This window comes from Pseudophryne corroboree, chromosome 6 (genome assembly GCF_028390025.1).
Source record: "Pseudophryne corroboree isolate aPseCor3 chromosome 6, aPseCor3.hap2, whole genome shotgun sequence".
Lineage (NCBI taxonomy): Eukaryota > Metazoa > Chordata > Amphibia > Anura > Myobatrachidae > Pseudophryne > Pseudophryne corroboree.
In genome coordinates this window covers 428,826,815-428,847,043 of record NC_086449.1, presented here as the reverse complement: position 1 = coordinate 428,847,043, position 20,229 = coordinate 428,826,815, and the positions used below count along the sequence as shown (strand labels likewise).

The 20,229-nt window shown below is 49.0% G+C and overlaps 1 protein-coding gene across 2 annotated transcripts in view; it reads right to left on the bottom strand.

The window, feature by feature from the left end:
* Nucleotides 1-20,229, bottom strand: part of RINT1 (RAD50 interactor 1) — a 95,923-nt gene that overhangs the window by 32,105 nt on the left and 43,589 nt on the right. For both annotated transcript variants that reach the window (XM_063927036.1, XM_063927035.1), the window contains exon 6: nt 5,145-5,301. In XM_063927036.1, coding sequence (XP_063783106.1) covers nt 5,145-5,301 — 157 coding nt within the window. The remainder of the gene's footprint in view (nt 1-5,144; nt 5,302-20,229) is intronic.

The window sequence follows — 20,229 nt, the reverse complement described above, 5'->3', positions numbered from 1 at the left end:
TTGTCTTATATTGTCACAGCTTCTCGTTATATTAAAGAGGCGGCTTCTGATGCTGGTATCCTGGCAGCCAAGGCCTCTACTACATCAGTCCTGGCTCGCCGGATATCGTGGCCGAGATCCTGGTCTGTGGATCTGGACTCTAGAAAAACCCTGGAGGTACTCCCTTTTAAAAGGGAGATATTCTGTTTGGGGAGGATTTAAATAAGATTGTGGCTGACTTGGCTACTGCCAAAACTGCCTATCTGCCAAGTACTGCTCCTTCTGTGTCGAAGGCTAAAGATACTTCCTTTCGCCCCTTTCATGCTTAAGGTAAAGCAAAAGGTCAGGCGTACAACAAGCAGGCCCGCACTTCCAAACCTGGTAAGCCTAAGCCCAAAAGAGCCTGGGCGGCCCGTCAGCCAGCTTCCAAAACAGATAAGCCTGCCGCATGACGGGGCAAGCCTCCCTCTGGGGGATCCCAGGGTGGGGGGCCGGCTTCTAGGGTATACCCAGGAATGGTTGAAGACCACTTCAGATGCCTGGGTACGGGAAGTCGTCACGCGAGGTTACGCCATAGCCTTCAAAAACCGACCCCCTCATCGATTTTGCCAGACAGATGTCCCGTTGGACAAGACAAAGGCAAACACTCTACATTCAGTGGTACAGACCCTCCTGGATACAGGAGTCGTAGTACAGGTGCCTCTTGCGCAGATGGGCCAGGGGTACTATTCTCCGCGGTTTCTAGTCCCGAAACCGAATGGGTCCTCCCGGCCCATACTCAACCTCAAGGCATTGAACAGGTTTGTGAAGGTTTCCAGGTTCCGGATGGAAACCCTTCGCTCTATAGTTCTGGCCTTGGAACCTGGGGACTTCATGGTCTCCTTGGATATACAGGATGCTTACCTGCATATTCCTATAGCAGTGTCTCATCAGCAATACCCGATATTTGCGATTGGCAACTGCCATTACCAGTTTCGGGCGTTATCTTTTGGTTTAACAACGGCTCCGCGAGTCTTTACAAAAGTCATGGCGGTGGTCAAGGGGTCAGGATACTGCCGTATTTGGACGACTTGTTAATCCTGGCAAATTCCCCAGAACTTCTCCTGCGTCATCTAGATGTGACGGTCCGGTTTCTGCAAGCCCACGGGTGGCTCATCAACTGGAAGAAGTCATCCCTGATCCCTGCTCAGAGCATGGTGCATCTGGGAGCACTATTGGACACTCACAACCAGCGGTTGTTCCCGTCTCAGGAGAAAGTCCTGAAACTTCAGGACAGGATTCGTTGCTTCCTATCTCGTCTGCAAGTGTCGATACATTCGGCGATGCAGGTGCTGGGCCTCATGGTGGCAGCATTCGACATGGTGGAGTACGCTCAATTTCACTCTCGCCCTCTCCAGAGGCTGATTCTAGCCAAATGGGACGGCCTGCCTCACCGGATCAGGTCTTAAATGATCTAATTGACTCCGGAGGTCCGTCTGTCGCTGCTCTGGTGGCTCCGGGACCAACAACTGTGCAGGGGCCGTCCGTTCTGGATATCCAACTGGGTCCTGTTGACGACAGATGCCAGTCTAAGAGGTTGGGGCGTGGTGCTGGAGCAACACTCCCTTCAGGGGCGGTGGACCAAGGAGTCGTCCCTCCTCTTGATCAATATTCTGGAGTTGCGGGCGGTCTTCAATGCCTTGAACCTAGCCCAGCATTTAATTCAGAACCGTCCTGTTCAAGTACAGTCAGACAACGCCACCACAATGGCTTACATAAATCATCAAGGCGGCACTCGAAGCCGCCTAGCAATGAAGGAAGTCTCACGGATTCTACAGTGGGCAGAACGCCATCTACCGGCCATATCGGCAATATTCATTCCGGGAGTCCCGAATTGGGAAGCAGACTTTCTCAGTCGTCAGGACGTGCATGCCGGCCAGTGGGGCCTCCATCCAGAAGTGTTTCAACTCCTAGTGGAAAGGTGGGGCCTTCCAGACGCAGATCTGATGGCGCCTCGACACAATCCCAAGGTTCCGGTCTTCGGAGCAAGGACAAGGGATCCTCAAGCAGCATTCGTGGAAGCTGCTGGCGGTGCCGTGGAGGTTTCGGCTGCCGTACGTGTTCCCTCCGGTGTCACTCCTGCCCAGGGTAATTCAGAAGTTCAAGCAAGAAAGAGGAATTCTGCTTTTCATAGCTCCAGCGTGGCCCAGACGGCACTGGTTCTCAGACCTGCAGGGCCTATTGTCAGAGCGTCCAATTCTACTTCCACAACGCCCAGACCTCCTCGTTCAGGGCCCCTGTGTCTACCAGGACCTAGCCCGGCTGTCTTTGACGTCGTGGCTCTTGAAGCATCCGTCTTGACATCTAACAATTATTACGCTTCCAAGTTTAGTATAGCCAAGTTTTTGGCCTTTCTTCAGCAGGGCCTGGACTTAGGCCTGTGTCTGGCCTCCCTCAAGGTTCAAGTATCTGCCTTGTCGGTGTGGTTTCAGAGGAAGATTGCGAGGAAGATTGCGACCTTACCTGATGTGCATACCTTTACTCAGGGTGTGTTGCGTATCCAACCTGTGGCTCCTTGGGACTTGTCAGTGGTTTTGGAGGCGTTACAAGAGTCTCCGTTTGAACCTCTTGGTTCAGCTGACCTTAAGTGGCTTTCCCTTAAGGTGGTGTTTCTGCTGGCTATTGTTTCAGCTAGAAGAGTGTCGGATTTGGGTGCCTTGTCCTGTAGTTCCCCATATCTGATATTTCACCGTGACCAGGCGGTTCTTAGGACTCGTCCCGGCTATCTAAGGTGGTTTCTTCGTTCCACCTTAATCAGGAGATTGTAGTTCCGGCACTTGTTTCTCCTGATCTGTCTCCCAAAGAGCGGTCTTTGGATGTGGTACGGGCTCTCCGTATCTATGTGAAGAGAACTGCTCCTATTAGGAAATCGGATTCTCTTTTTGTTGTGTTTGGGTTTCACAAACGGGGCTGGCCTGCTCACAAGCAAACTCTGGCCAGATGGATTAGAATGGTGATTGCACATGCTTATGTGAAGGCTGCTCCGGATCACATTAAGGCCCATTCTACTTGGTCTGTTGGACCTTCTTGGGTGGCCCGCCGTGGTGCGAACCTTGAACAATTGTGCATGGCGGCTTCGTGGTCCTCAGTTCTTACCATAAACTTGTTTTTCGGTGGAGACATGGAGGCAACTTGGCTCATGCCTGGAGATGGTCCATCTTATGAGCGTGATACGGGAGTATCAGCGGTTGCCATATGCAGACCCTAAACTGCTCTCACTGGAGGCCATACTTGGATGGAGAAACTGTATCTGCCATAGGGCTGGTGCAAGTTTCAATGGTGCGACCGATGGAACGTCTAAAGTGGCACCACTTGTTATTACAGTGTGTGTAGACGCTGAATGTGGGGTTTGTGTCAACACTAGCATAAAGTCGCAGGTGGGCGCCTGCCAATAGACGCAGAAGTGGGCACTTTCCACAACTGAATCAGCCACTATTAGCAAATTTAGACTCAAAATTGAAGAAACAGTAGCAAAATGGAGGGAAATTACACAATCTAAGGCAAAAGACAGGTCCGATGGAAGTGACCCACACCATGCATCTGAAACTTAATCTGAAACTTTAACAATTCCTTTGGTTCTAAAACCTGGTGTTTAAGGCATCCTAACAGTCCAGGTTTTAAAGATAATTAAGCTTGGGCACAGGTTACTTAATTAGTTCCTCAATCAATTTAACTATCTGTGCTCAGCCATGGATAGCCTAAAAACAGACTGTAAGGGTGCCTTGAGGACCCAGTTTGGGAACTACTGGTATAGGGGAGCATATCGATGTGTCCTTAGTTGGCTTTGCTCTCAGCTCAACACAGTCAACAAAATGGCACAAAATGGTGTGCACCATTAAGGATAACATCTCCGCATTAGGGGGGTCATTCCGAGTTGATCGTAGCTGTGCTAAATTTAGCAGCAAGTGAGCGGGTCGGAATGACCCCCTAGAATGCTCAAGCGTATTTGCATGGTGCTGATCTACTGCTCTATAATTAACATAGCACTTTAATTTGCAAAAATGTGCAAAAAAAGTAGCAACAAATTAAACAGATTAGCAAAATAGTAGTAAAGACAATTATGACCGTCAACTTTGTGGCCTATCCATAAGACTGTACAGACCATGCAGCCATAAATAGAAAATGATGTTGTCACGGATCATACCTTGCTACGTACATCATAGATCACAGTTAGTCTTACAGATAGACAGGAACACGGAGTAGTATTCTTAATGCTTCTTTCTAATAATATTTAACTTTTTTCGCTAATATTGTTTATGCTCTGTTACAGTAGGTTTACCTATTTTATTCACAATTTTCCGTACAGGAACAGGATTATTTTGAGAGAACTTTACGAACGGCTGATAAAATGGCGCGCCGCTGTATCCATCATTTTACAGGACAAGACTATTTAGATATGATTAAATGGGATGGAGAAGGTAGGAGGTGCTTTCTCCCTGGAAAAGGATGTAATTTTGTCAACCTTTCCTCCACTGCATTTTCAAAAGGATATGCAAAACAACTGCTAGATTGGGCTTCCATGAAAATGAGCATGCACCTTGAGGTGTGAATGGGAGACAAGTGGGTGAAATAGGCAAACAAAGAGGTGGTGTGGAACCTTATGTTTTAGCAGTTTGAAAATATACTTACTGTTTTCCGTAACGGTTTCAAATATATAAAAAAAAAAAAAAACTAAAATACATACATATATATTATAAATATAATCCCTCCCCACCAAAAAAAAAAAAAAAAACACGGGAAGCTTGTTAATAGAAGCAAACTGACAGTATTCAACGACAGTGAATCAAATTCAAACGTGTTCAGGGACACAGCCGCCGGGATCCCGGCCGCGAGCGCAGCGTGTGCGCTCACCACGCTTAGGGCCTGGTGGCGACCGATTCCCCCTCAGATTGTGGTGCGGACCACCACCCAAGTGGTAATTCCAGCGTCTGCATCCTGACCGCCGGGATCCCGACAACTTGAATGCCTCCTGTACAGACCAACAAACAATAAAAAATATTCCCCACCTAAATACCCTAATCGCAAATCATAGTCGCCTACATATTGTATATAAAATCAGCTGTACTGAAATGCATACATGAGGTGTATGGAAACATAATAGTGATATAGACATACACACTCCTCACCTTGCTTAAGACATTGGTTTGTTTATTTCCTGTAAAATGATACCAAAATCTCTTCTGTAGAGGTTTTAACATAATCTGCATAGGAAGAATGATTGTAGGAGATGCTGGAAGGGAATACTTCTGTAGCATCTGTTTGGGTGTACTTATCAATTCATCCCTAGGAACACATGTTAAGGAAATATAAACAATATTTGCTTTATAATCGCTCTCAGTCCATATACGTGTTATTTCATTAAAACAAAAAAAATAAGAATTTACTTACCGATAATTCTATTTCTCATAGTCCGTAGTGGATGCTGGGGACTCCGTAAGGACCATGGGGAATAGCGGCTCCGCAGGAGACTGGGCACATCTAAAGAAAGCTTTAGGACTATCTGGTGTGCACTGGCTCCTCCCCCTATGACCCTCCTCCAAGCCTCAGTTAGGATACTGTGCCCGGACGAGCGTACACAATAAGGAAGGATTTTGAATCCCGGGTAAGACTCATACCAGCCACACCAATCACACCGTATAACCTGTGATCTGAACCCAGTTAACAGCATGATAACAGAGGAGCCTCTGAAAGATGGCTCACAACAATAATAACCCGATTTTGTAACAATAACTATGTACAAGTATTGCAGACAATCCGCACTTGGGATGGGCGCCCAGCATCCACTACGGACTATGAGAAATAGAATTATCGGTAAGTAAATTCTTATTTTCTCTAACGTCCTAAGTGGATGCTGGGGACTCCGTAAGGACCATGGGGATTATACCAAAGCTCCCAAACGGGCGGGAGAGTGCGGATGACTCTGCAGCACCAAATGAGAGAACTCCAGGTCCTCCTCAGCCAGGATATCAATTTTGTAGAATTTTACAAACGTATTTGCTCCTGACCAAGTAGCTGCTCGGCAAAGTTGTAAAGCCGAGACCCCTCGGGCAGCCGCCCAAGATGAGCCCACCTTCCTTGTGGAGTGGGCATTTACAGATTTTTGGCTGTGGCAGGCCTGCCACAGAATGTGCAAGCTGAATTGTACTACAAATCCAACGAGCAATAGTCTGCTTAGAAGCAGGAGCACCCAGCTTGTTGGGTGCACACAGGATAAACAGCGAGTCAGATTTCCTGACTCCAGCCGTCCTGGAAACATATATTTTCAGGGCACTGACAACGTCTAGCAACTTGGAGGCCTCCAAGTCCCTAGTAGCCGCAGGCACCACCAATAGGTTGGTTCAGGTGAGACGCTGAAACCACCTTGGGGAGAAACTGAGGACGAGTCCTCAATTCCGCCCTGTCAGAATGGAAAATCAGATAAGGGCTTTTTCAGGATAAAGCCGCCAATTCTGACACGCGCCTGGCCCAGGCCAGGGCCAACAGCATGACCACTTTCCATGCGAGATATTTTAACTCCACAGATTTAAGTGGTTCAAACCAATGTGACTTTTGGAACCCAAAACTACATTGAGATCCCAAAGTGCCACTGGAGGCACAAAAGGAGGCTGTATATGCAGTACCCCTTTTACAAACGTCTGAACTTCAGGGACTGAAGCTAGTTCTTTTTGGAAGAAAATTGACAGGGCCGAAATTTGAACCTTAATGGACCCCAATTTCAGGCCCATAGACACTCCTGTTTGCAGGAAATGTAGGAATCGACCCAGTTGAATTTCCTCCGTCGGGCCTTACTGGCCTCGCACCACGCAACATATTTTCGCCAATTGCGGTGATAATGTTTTTTGCGGTTACATCCTTCCTGGCTTTGATCAGGATAGGGATGACTTCATCCGGAATGCCTTTTTTCCTTCAGGATCCGGCGTTCAACCGCCATGCCGTCAAACGCAGCCGTGGTAAGTCTTGGAACAGACAGGGTCCTTGCTGGAGCAGGTCCCTTCTTAGAGGTAGAGGCCACGGATCCTCCGTGAGCATCTCTTGAAGTTCCGGTTACCAAGTCCTTCTTGGCCAATCCGGAACCACGAATATAGTGCTTACTCCTCTCCATCTTATCAATCTCAGTACCTTGGGTATGAGAGGCAGAGGAGGGAACACATACCCTGACTGGTACACCCACGGTGTTACCAGAGCGTCTACAGCTTATTGCCTGAGGGTCCCTGGACCTGGCGCAATACCTGTCGAGTTTTTAATCATGTGGAAGATTTCTGGGTGAAGTCCCCACTCTCCCGGGTGGAGGTCGTGCTGAGGAAGTCTGCTTCCCAGTTGTCCACTCCCGGAATGAATACTGCTGACAGTGCTATCACATGATTTTCCGCCCAGCGAAGAATCCTTGCAGCTTCTGCCATTGCCCTCCTGCTTCTTGTGCCACCCTGTCTGTTTACGTGGGTGACTGCCGTGATGTTGTCCGACTGGATCAACACCGGCTGACCTTGAAGCAGAGGTCTTGCTAAGCTTAGAGCATTGTAAATGTCCCTTAGCTTCAGGATATTTATGTGAAGTGATGTCTCCAGGCTTGACCATAAGCCCTGGATATTCCTTCCCTGTGTGACTGCTCCCCAGCCTCGCAGGCTGGCATCAGTGGTCACCAGGACCCAGTCCTGAATGCCTAATCTGCGGCCCTCTAGAAGATGAGCACTCTGCAACCACCACAGGAGGGACACCCTTGTCCTTGGTGACAGGGTTATCCGCTGATGCATCTGAAGATGCGATCCGGACCATTTGTCCAGCAGGTCCCACTGGAAAGTTCTTGCGTGGAATCTGCCGAATGGGATTGCTTCGTAGGAAGCCACCATTTTACCCAGAACCCTTGTGCATTGATGCACTGAGACTTGGCTCGGTTTTAGGAGGTTCCTGACTAGCTCGGATAACTCCCTGGCTTTCTCCTCCGGGAGAAACACCTTTTTCTGGACTGTGTCCAGGATCATCCCTAGGAACAGAAGACACGTCGTCGGAACCAGGTGCGATTTTGGAATATTGAGAATCCAATCGTGCTGCCGCAACACTACCCGAGATAGTGCTACACCGACCTCCAACTGTTCCCTGGATCTTACCCTTATCAGGGAATTGTCCAAGGAAGGGATAACTAAAATTCACTTCCTTCGAAGGAATATCATCATTTCGGCCATTACCTTGGTAAAGACCCGGGGTGCCGTGTACCATCCATACGGCAGCGTCTGAACTGATAGTGACAGTTCTGTACCATAAACCTGAGGTACCCTTGGTGAGAAGGGTAAATTTTGACATGAAGGTAAGCATCCTTGATGTCCCGAGACATCATGTAGTCCCCTTCTTCCAGGTTCGCAATCACTGCTCTGAGTGACTCAATCTTGAATTTGAACCTCTGTACGTAAGTGTTCAAAGATTTTAGATTTAGAATCGGTCTCACCGAGCCGTCCGGCTTCGGTACCACAACAGTGTGGAATAATACCCCGTTCCCTGTTGCAGGAGGGGTATCTTGATTATCACCTGCTGGGAATACAGCTTGTGAATGGCTTCCAAAACTGTCTCCCTGTCAGAAGGAGACATCGGTAAAGCCGACTTTAGGAAACGGCGAGGGGGAGATGTCTCGAATTCTAATTTGTACCCCTGAGATATCACCTGAAGGATCCAGGGGTTTACTTGCGAGTGAGCCCACTGCGCGCTGAAATTCATTGAGACGGGCCCCCCACCGTGCCCGATTCTGCTTGTAAAGCCCCAGCGTATACTGAGGGCTTGGCAGAGGCGGGAGGGGGTTTCTGTTCCTGGGAACTGGCTGATTTCTGCAGCCTTTTTCCTCTCCCTCTGTCACGGGGCAGAAATGAGGAACCTTTTGCCCGCTTGTCCACGAAAAGACTGCGCCTGATAATACGGCGTCTTCTCATGTTGAGAGGCGACCTGGGGTACAAACGTGGAATTCCCAGCTGTTGCCGTGGCCACCAGGTCTGAAAGACCGACCCCAAATAACTCCTCCCTTAATAAAGCAATACTTCCAAATGCCGTTTGGAATACGCATCACCTGACCACTGACGTGTCCATAACCCTCTACTGGTAGAAATGGACAACGCGCTTAGACTTGATGCCAGTCGGCAAATATTCCGCTGTGCATCACGCATATATAAAAATGCATCTTTTAAATGCTCTATAGGCAAAAATATACTGTCCCTATCTAGGGTATCAATATTTTCAGTCAGGGAATCCGACCACGCCAACCCAGCACTGCACATCCAGGCTGAGGCGATTGCTGGTCGCAGTATAACACCAGTATGTGTGTAAATACCTTTTAGGATACCCTCCTGCTTTCTATCAGCAGGATCCTTAAGGGCGGCCATCTCAGGCGAAGGTAGAGCCCCATGGTCCTTACGGAGTCCCCAGCATCCACTTAGGACGTTAGAGAAACCTACATTAACATGCCCAGATTATCTAACATACTGTTCTCACTGTTTTCTCTGTGACACAGTGCTCAATTTTTCATGGAGGCTATAGTTGTTTCTTTTCCAGGTGACCAGAATAATACTTCTTTTCCACGTAAATCCAGAGTATAACCAGAGATTTGGAACACAGTTCTAAACCAGGTCAGACCCAAGACTGGTCCCTTTCCAACGCGGCTCTGACCTGGATTATTACCAGGTCGGAGCTGTTTACACTGCATACGGGTGCAGTAGCTGCCAGAAGTCTCAGCTGCAGTGAGCAAGTCCAGCACTGCCCCCCCCCCCCCTCCCTCCCCCAAGACGTCACTCACCCCACCCATGGATAGTGTCATCACTGCTGTGGATGAGATCTGGGACCGATGACCGGGTGTACCCGTTTACAGGGACCAATCCTACAAGCTAGATGGGTTGGATTCCCTGGGCACTGGACCCAGATTTTCACAGAGCCGTGACCCGGGTTATGATGGTAATAACCCTGTTTTTTGTGGCAATGGAAAGGGATTTTAACTGTAGTAACCAAGGCAAGTACAGATGTGTCCTCTTACATCTTTGATCCGTGCGCTACAAGTTACACATAACGCGCGAGTGCCGTGTGACTCTGTAGCGCCAAGCATATTTTTTTGCATTTTTTCCGTGAAAATGTATCTTAGATGCAAAGTAATGTAAGAAGGCGCATGAGCAGCTTCTGTTCATTAAAATGATATGCAGCATGCCTATATTCTGTGTGTGACTGACTATTTGCATACAAAATGCTATGCTACAGGGGTTTTCATGGAAAACACTAACATGGCATTTCGGATGCAGATAGAGCCGCAATTACACACTGAATATAGGCATGTTGCTTATCAGTTTAATCAGCAAAAGCTGCTTGTGCGTCCTATTACATTACTTTGCATGTAGAATGCATTATTGCGGAAACAAAATGCAAAAAAGACTCTCGGCCACAGAGTCCCACCATGGCATGGCGCCACTTCAAGGACTGTTTAGCGTGTCTGCAGCAAGGACGTAAGAGGACAAATCTGTAGGTTCTATTCTGACAAAATCCTTTAACTTTATATAAAATATGTGCAAAGAGTGTCTTGGATCAAAGACTATAAATTATTATTTTGTAAAAATATTCAGCAAAGCAGATATAATAAAAGCAGTGAATCTACTTCCTAAAACTAATCAGATCTCCATGACAAACCATGCACTAGTCTCTGATCCTGTAGAAACTCTACCTTGTTCGCTTACCCTTTTTCACTACAAATTCAAATTCCACTAACAACTTTGCCTGCTACGTGGCTTAAAACAGAGTTCTCATCACTCATAGCCTAAGAAAAAAAAATAAGATTTTACTTACCGATAAATCTATTTCTCGTAGTCCGTAGTGGATGCTGGGACTCCGTCAGGACCATGGGGATTAGCGGCTCCGCAGGAGACAGGGCACAAAAATAAAAGCTTTAGGACTAGGTGGTGTGCACTGGCTCCTCCCCCTATGACCCTCCTCCAAGCCTCAGTTAGGATACTGTGCCCGGACGAGCGTACACAATAAGGAAGGATTTTGAATCCCGGGTAAGACTCATACCAGCCACACCAATCACACCGTACAACCTGTGATCTGAACCGAGTTAACAGTATGACAAACGTAGGAGCCTCTGAACAGACGGCTCACAACAATAACAACCCGATTTTTTTGTAACAATAACTATGTACAAGTATTGCAGACAATCCGCACTTGGGATGGGCGCCCAGCATCCACTACGGACTACGAGAAATAGATTTATCGGTAAGTAAAATCTTATTTTCTCTGACGTCCTAGTGGATGCTGGGACTCCGTCAGGACCATGGGGATTATACCAAAGCTCCCAAACGGGCGGGAGAGTGCGGATGACTCTGCAGCACCGAATGAGAGAACTCCAGGTCCTCTTTAGCCAGGGTATCAAATTTGTAGAATTTTACAAACGTGTTCTCCCCCGACCACGTAGCTGCTCGGCAGAGTTGTAATGCCGAGACCCCTCGGGCAGCCGCCCAAGATGAGCCCACCTTCCTTGTGGAATGGGCCTTGATAGATTTAGGCTGTGGCAGGCCTGCCACAGAATGTGCAAGTTGAATTGTGCTACAAATCCAACGAGCAATCGTCTGCTTAGAAGCAGGAGCACCCAGCTTGTTGGGTGCACACAGTATAAACAGCGAGTCAGATTTTCTGAATCCAGCCGTCCTTGAAATATATATTTTCAATGCCCTGACAACGTCCAGCAACTTGGAATCCTCCAAATCGCTAGTAGCCGCAGGCACCACAATAGGCTGGTTCAGGTGAAACGCTGAAACCACCTTAGGCAGAAACTGAGGACGCGTCCGCAGTTCTGCCCTGTCCGAATGGAAAATCAGATATGGGCTTTTATACGATAAAGACGCCAATTCTGACACTCTCCTGGCTGAAGCCAGGGCCAGTAGCATGGTTACTTTCCATGTAAGATATTTAAAATCCACCGATTTGAGTGGCTCAAACCAATGGGATTTGAGAAAATCCAAAACTACATTAAGATCCCACGGAGCCACTGGGGGCACAACCGGGGGCTGTATATGTAGTACTCCTTTTACAAAAGTCTGGACTTCAGGAACTGAAGCCAATTCTTTCTGGAAGAAAATCGACAGGGCCGAAATTTGAACCTTAATGGACCCTAATTTGAGGCCCATAGACAATCCTGTTTGCAGGAAATGTAGGAATCGACCCAGTTGAAATTCCTCCGTCGGGGCCTTCCTGGCCTCACACCACGCAACATATTTTCTCCAAATGCGGTGATAATGTTGTGCAGTCACCTCCTTCCTGGCTTTTACCAGGGTAGGGATGACCTCTTCCGGAATGCCTTTTTCCCTTAGAATTCGGCGTTCAACCGCCATGCCGTCAAGCGCAGCCGCGGTAAGTCTTGGAATAGACACGGTCCCTGCTGAAGCAGGTCCCGTCTTAGAGGTAGAGGCCACGGATCTTCCGTGAGCATCTCCTGAAGTTCCGGGTACCAAGTTCTTCTTGGCCAATCCGGAGCCACGAGTATCGTTCTTACTCCCCTTTGCCGTATAATTCTCAGTACTTTTGGTATGAGAGGCAGAGGAGGAAACACATACACTGACTGGAACACCCACGGTGTTACCAGAGCGTCCACAGCTATTGCCTGAGGGTCTCTTGACCTGGCGCAATACCTGTCCAGTTTTTTGTTGAGGCGGGACGCCATCATATCCACCTTTGGTTTTTCCCAACGGTTCACAATCATGTGGAAGACTTCTGGATGAAGTCCCCACTCTCCCGGGTGTAGATCGTGTCTGCTGAGGAAGTCCGCTTCCCAGTTGTCCACTCCCGGAATGAACACTGCTGACAGTGCTATCACATGATCTTCCGCCCAGCGAAGAATCCTTGCAGCTTCTGCCATTGCCCTCCTGCTTCTTGTGCCGCCCTGTCTGTTTACGTGGGCGACTGCCGTGATGTTGTCCGACTGGATCAACACCGGCTGACCCTGAAGCAGGGGTTTTGCCAGGCTTAGAGCATTGTAAATCGCTCTTAGCTCCAGTATATTTATGTGAAGAGACATCTCCAGGCTTGACCACACTCCCTGGAAGTTTCTTCCCTGTGTGACCGCTCCCCAGCCTCTCAGACTGGCATCCGTGGTCACCAGGACCCAGTCCTGTATTGGAGACAAAGTTATCCGCTGATGCATCTGCAGATGCGATCCAGACCATTTGTCCAGCAGATCCCACTGAAAAGTTCGTGCGTGGAATCTGCCGAATGGAATCGCTTCGTAAGAAGCCACCATTTTTCCCAGGACTCTTGTGCATTGATGCACAGACACTTTTCCTGGTTTTAGGAGGTTCCTGACAAGTTCGGATAACTCCCTGGCTTTCTCCTCCGGAAGACACACCTTTTTCTGAACCGTGTCCAGAATCATTCCCAGGAACAGCAGACGTGTCGTCGGGGTCAATTGAGATTTTGGAAAATTCAGAATCCACCCGTGCTGTTGCAGCACTACTTGGGTTAGTGCTACTACGTCCTCCAGCTGTTCTCTGGACCTTGCCCTTATCAGGAGATCGTCCAAGTAAGGGATAATTAATACGCCTTTTCTTCACAGAAGAAACATCATTTCGGCCATTACCTTGGTAAAGACCCGAGGTGCCGTGGACAATCCAAACGGCAGCGTCTGAAACTGATAATGACAGTTTTGCACCACGAACCTGAGGTACCCTTGATGTGAAGGGCAAATTGGGACATGCAGGTAAGCATCCTTGATGTCCAGGGACACCATAAAGTCCCCTTCTTCCAGATTCGCTATCACTGCTCTGAGTGACTCCATCTTGAACTTGAATTTTTGTATGTACAGGTTCAAAGATTTCAGATTTAGAATAGGTCTTACCGAGCCGTCCGGCTTCGGTACCACAAATAGTGTGGAATAATACCCCTTTCCCTGTTGTAGGAGGGGTACCTTGACTATCACCTGCTGAGAATACAGCTTGTGAATGGCTTCCAATACCGTCGCCCTGTCTGAGGGAGACGTTGGCAGAGCAGACTTTAGGAACCGGCGAGGGGGAGACTTCTCGAATTCCAACCTGTAACCCTGAGATACTACCTGCAGGATCCAGGGGTCCACCTGTGAGTGAGCCCACTGTGCGCTGAAATTCTTGAGTCGACCCCCCACCGCCCCTGAGTCCGCTTGTAAAGCCCCAACGTCATGCTGAGGGCTTTGCAGAAGCCGGGGAGGGCTTCTGCTCCTGGGAGGGAGCTGCTTGGTGCACTCTCTTACCCTTTCCTTTGCCACGGGGCAGATATGACTGTCCTTTTGCCCGCTTGTTCTTATAGGAACGAAAGGACTGCGGCTGAAAAGACGGTGTCTTTTTCTGTTGGGAGGGGACCTGAGGTAAAAAGGTGGATTTCCCGGCTGTTGCCGTGGCCACCAAATCCGATAGACCGACCCCAAATAATTCCTCCCCTTTATACGGCAATACTTCCATATGCCGTTTGGAATCCGCATCACCTGACCACTGTCGCGTCCATAAACTTCTTCTGGCAGATATGGACATCGCACTTACTCTCGATGCCAGAGTGCAAATATCCCTCTGAGCATCTCGCATATAAAGAAAAGCATCCTTTAATTGCTCTATAGTCAATAAAATACTGTCCCTATCCAGGGTATCAATATTTTCAGTCAGGGAATCCGACCAAACCACCCCAGCACTGCACATCCATGCTGAGGCGATGGCTGGTCGCAGTATAACACCAGTATGAGTGTATATACTTTTCAGGGTAGTTTCCAGCCTCCTATCAGCTGGATCCTTGAGGGCGGCCATTTCAGGAGACGGTAACGCCACTTGTTTTGATAAGCGTGTGAGTGCCTTATCCACCCTAGGGGGTGTTTCCCAGCGCGCCCTAACCTCTGGCGGGAAAGGATATAATGCCAATAACTTCTTTGAAATTAGCAGTTTTCTATCGGGGTTAACCCACGCTTCATCACACACTTCATTCAATTCCTCTGATTCAGGAAAAACTACAGGTAGTTTTTTCAGACCCCACATAATACCCCTTTTTGTGGTACTTGCAGTATCAGAGATATGCAAAGCCTCCTTCATTGCCGTGATCATATAACGTGTGGCCCTACTGGAAAATACGTTTGTTTCTTCACCGTCGACACTAGATTCGGTGTCCATGTCTGGGTCTGTGTCGACCGACTGAGGTAAAGGGCGTTTTACAGCCCCTGACGGTGTCTGAGACGCCTGGACAGGTACTAACTGGTTTGCCGGCCGTCTCATGTCGTCAACTGATTTTTGTAACGTGCTGACATTATCATGTAATTCCATAAACAAAGCCATCCATTCCGGTGTCGACTCCCTAGGGGGTGACATCACCATTACCGGCAATTGCTCCGCCTCCACACCAACATCGTCCTCATACATGTCGACACACACGTACCGACACACAGCAGACACACAGGGAATGCTCTTATCGAAGACAGGACCCCACTAGCCCTTTGGGGAGACAGAGGGAGAGTTTGCCAGCACACACCCAAGCGCTATAAATATATAGGAACAACCCTACAGAAGTGTGGTTTCCTTTATAGCAGCTTAATATATCAATATCGGCAAAAAAGTGCCCCCCCTCTCTTTTTTTACCCTGTTTCTGTAGTGCAGTGCAGGGGAGAGTCCTGGGAGCCTTCCTCGCAGCGGAGCTGTGCAGGAAAATGGCGCTGTGTGCTGAGGAGATAGGCCCCGCCCCCTATTTCGGCGGGCTCTTCTCCCGGTGTTTGTGAGACCTGGCAGGGGTTAAATACATCCATATAGCCCCAGGGGCTATATGTGATGTATTTTTAGCCAGAACAAGGTATTATCATTGCTGCCCAGGGCGCCCCCCCCCAGCGCCCTGCACCCTCAGTGACCGCTGGTGTGAAGTGTGCTGACAACAATGGCGCACAGCTGCAGTGCTGTGCGCTACCTCATGAAGACTGAAAAGTCTTCTGCCGCCGGTTTCTGGACCTCTTCACTTTTCGGCATCTGCAAGGGGGTCGGCGGCGCGGCTCCGGGACCGGACTCCATGGCTGGGCCTGTGTTCGATCCCTCTGGAGCTAATGGTGTCCAGTAGCCTAAGAAGCCAATCCATCCTGCACGCAGGTGAGTTCACTTCTTCTCCCCTAAGTCCCTCGTTGCAGTGAGCCTGTTGCCAGCAGGACTCACTGAAAATAAAAAACCTAACAAAACTTTTACTCTAAGCAGCTCTTTAGGAGAGCCACCTAGATTGCACCCTGCTCGGACGGGCACAAAAACCTAACTGAGGCTTGGAGGAGGGTCATAGGGGGAGGAGCCAGTGCACACCACCTAGTCCTAAAGCTTTTATTTTTGTGCCCTGTCTCCTGCGGAGCTGCTAATCCCCATGGTCCTGACGGAGTCCCAGCATCCACTAGGACGTCAGAGAAATGTAGATAAACCAGCGCTGGCTGTAGAAATTATATGCATCAGATGTTTGCTTAATAAAAAAAAAAGGGATCACAATTTATTCCATAATATATACACAATAGAACCTTACAAATTTGTACGTGATATAAATGCTATTTGCATAAAAAAGCTGGTTAGCAAAAACACCTCCCTATAGCGGATTTTTGTTGCATGTTCACTTATGAATTAGTGCCAAACATTTTTTGGCTAGGACAACTTTCAATCAAAAGCAATCACTCTGGAGTAGTAGTGTTTACCGGATATGGGGCCTAATACAGAGTTGATCGCAGCAGCAAATTTGTTAGCAGTTGGGCAAAGCCATGTGCACTGCAAGGGGGGGCAGATATACCATGTGCAGAGAGTTAGATTTGGGTGGGGTGTGTTCAAACTGAAATCTGAATTGCAGTGTAAAAATAATTTTTTTATTAAGCAAACCGTCGATGCATATAATTTCTACAGCCAGCGTTGGTTTATTTACTTTTTTCTTATATTATATCCATTAGGGGGTCTAACCGCCCCCATACCAGCTGCTGCTGCTGACTGTGCACTTGTACAACTCTTTTGTTAGTACTCATAGCCTTATAGTTTACTACAAATCTGAATCAGGCCCTTAATTTAACCACTTACCTGGCATGGTCGCATCAGATGCGACCATGCTGGCAAGTGCTCTATCTGAACTGGTCGCACAGGATGCGACCAGTCAGATAGAGAGTGTTAGCAGCAGCAGGGAAGAGAAACTTTCCTCCGCTGCTGCTGTCAGAGGGACCGGAAGGTCCCTCTGCCTCCCTGCACTCTCCCCGTGTCTGCCGTGCTGCCGATCACTGCTGACCGGTTAGCACGGCAGGATCCCCCCCCCCTCCAGCGGCTGCAGACAATGGCAGACGCTGGAGAGAGTAAATGAACCCTCCCAAGCCACCCCCTGCATACCTGCAGGCTGTCCCGGCTTTCAAATTGAAAGCCACAATAGTCACAATGTATTGCTGTTTCAAAAATAAATAAAAAAATTACAAAAATGTAAATATCAAAAAAATAAGAATTTACTTACCGATAATTCTATTTCTCGGAGTCCGTAGTGGATGCTGGGGTTCCTGAAAGGACCATGGGGAATAGCCGCTCCGCAGGAGACCGGGCACAAAAAGTAAAGCTTTAGGATCAGGTGGTGTGCACTGGCTCCTCCCCCTATGACCCTCCTCCAAGCCTCAGTTAGGATACTGTGCCCGGACGAGCGTACACAATAAGGAAGGATTTTGAATCCCGGGTAAGACTCATACCAGCCACACCAATCACACTGTACAACCTGTGATCTGAACCCAGTTAACAGCATGATAACAGCAGAGCCTCTGAAAAGATGGCTCACAACAATAATAACCCGATTTTTGTAACTACGTACAAGTAATGCAGATAATCCGCACTTGGGATGGGCGCCCAGCATCCACTACGGACTCCGAGAAATAGAATTATCGGTAAGTAAATTCTTATTTTCTCTATCGTCCTAGTGGATGCTGGGGTTCCTGAAAGGACCATGGGGATTATACCAAAGCTCCCAAACGGGCGGGAGAGTGCGGATGACTCTGCAGCACCGAATGAGAGAACTCCAGGTCCTCCTTAGCCAGGGTATCAAATTTGTAGGATTTTACAAACGTGTTTGCCCCTGACTAAATAGCCGCTCGGCAAAGTTGTAAAGCCGAGACCCCTCGGGCAGCCGCCCAAGATGAGCCCACCTTCCTTGTGGAATGGGCATTTACATATTTTGGCTGTGGCAGGCCTGCCACAGAATGTGCAAGCTGAATTGTATTACACATCCAACTAGCAATAGTCTGCTTAGAAGCAAGAGCACCCAGTTTGTTGGGTGCATACAGGATAACAGCAAGTCAGTTTTCCTGACTCCAGCCGTCCTGGAACCTATACTTTCAGGGCCCTGACAACATCCAGCAACTTGGAGTCCTCCAAGTCCCTAGTAGGCGCAAGGCACCACAATAAGCTGGTTCAGGTGAAACACTGACACCACCTTAGGGAGAGAACTGGGGACGAGTCCGCAGCTCTGCCCTGTCCGAATGGACAAACAGATATGGGCTTTTTTGAGAAAAAAACCCACCAATTTGACACTCGCCTGGCCCAGGCCAGGGCCAAGAGCATGGTCACTTTTCATGTGAGATGCTTCAAATCCACAGATTTGACTGGTTTTAAACCAATGTGATTTGAGGAATCCCAGAACTACGTTGAGATCCCACAGTGCCACTGGAGGCACAAAAGGGGGTTGTATATGCAATACTCCCTTGACAAACTTCTGGACTTCAGGAACTGAAGCCAATTCTTTCTGGAAGAAAATCGACAGGGCCGAAATTTGAACCTTAATGGGCCCCAATTTGAGGCCCATAGACACTCCTGTTTGCAGGAAATGCAGGAATCGACCGAGTTGAAATTTCTTCGTGGGGCCTTCCTGGCCTCACACCACGCAACATATTTTCGCCACATGTGGTGATAATGTTGTGCGGTCACCTCCTTCCTGGCTTTGACCAGGGTAGGAATGACCTCTTCCGGAATGCCTTTTTCCCTTAGGATCCGGCGTTCCACCGCCATGCCGTCAAACGCAGCTGCGGTAAGTCTTGGAACAGACATGGTACTTGCTGAAGCAAGTCCCTTCTTAGCGGCAGAGGCCATAAGTCCTCTGTGAGCATCTCTTGAAGTTCCGGGTACCAAGTCCTTCTTGGCCAATCCGGAGCCATGAGTATAGTTCTTACTCCTCTACGTCTTATAATTCTCAGTACCTAGTGTTCACTCTAGGTGTCTTTCACAGGGCGCTGCGCCCTGCCCCTTTTTTAGACACCTGAATGCCGCCCTGCCCATTTGTGTGCGCCCTCCCGCCCCGCACTTTGCTGCCCGCCGGACCCCGCCAAGCCACCGGACACATTACTGCAGTAATCCAGTGTGCTTAATCACAGTCACACTGTCTCCCTGCATGAGAGACAGAGACCTCCGCGGCCCGCCCCGTCTGTACCGCCCCATCTGTCCCGCCCACCTCGTCCGTCCCGCCCGCCCACCTCGTCCGTCCTTAGTTGTCAGCCGCCGCATCTCCCCTCCTCTGCGAGAGACAGGAGGGCTGGGTTTGCCTCTCCCGCCGAGGCAAACCCAGCCCTCCCTCCTCTCTGTGTGCATGGCCAGACACCCGCGGGCAGCCCCCATCTCCCACCAGCCAGTGCCACTGGCCAGCGTACCCATCTACCGGAGTGTGACCCTCAGCTGCCAGAGTGTGAGTAAGTAGATACACACAAAGTAATGAACATGTATTTTAATGCATTGCCATATCCTGCCCCCACCCCCTGCATGTGACCCCATTTACCCCCAGCCTTTGTGTGTGGCACACTTTACCCCCCTCACCCTGGTTTGTGCGCCCCCCCCCCCCGTGTGTGTGACACCTTGTGCCCTCCTGCCCCCCCCAACCCCCTGTGTGTGGCCCCACTACCCCTTGTCTTATGTGTGTGCGGAACCATCTACCCCCCCCCCCCCCCTCCTCCTCCAATGTGTCTCAGTGCTTTCTACCTGGTGCAATGTTTCTCGGTGCTCTCTACCTGGTGCATTGTTTCTCGGTGCTCTCTACCTGGTGCAATGTTTCTCGGTGCTCTCTACCTGGTGCAATGTTTCTCGGTGCTCTCTACCTGGTGCAATGTTTCTCGGTGCTCTCTACCTGGTGCATTGTTTCTCGGTGCTCTCTACCTGGTGCAATGTTTCTCGGTGCTCTCTACCTGGTGCAATGTTTCTCGGTGCTCTCTACCTGGTGCAATGTTTCTCGGTGCTCTCTACC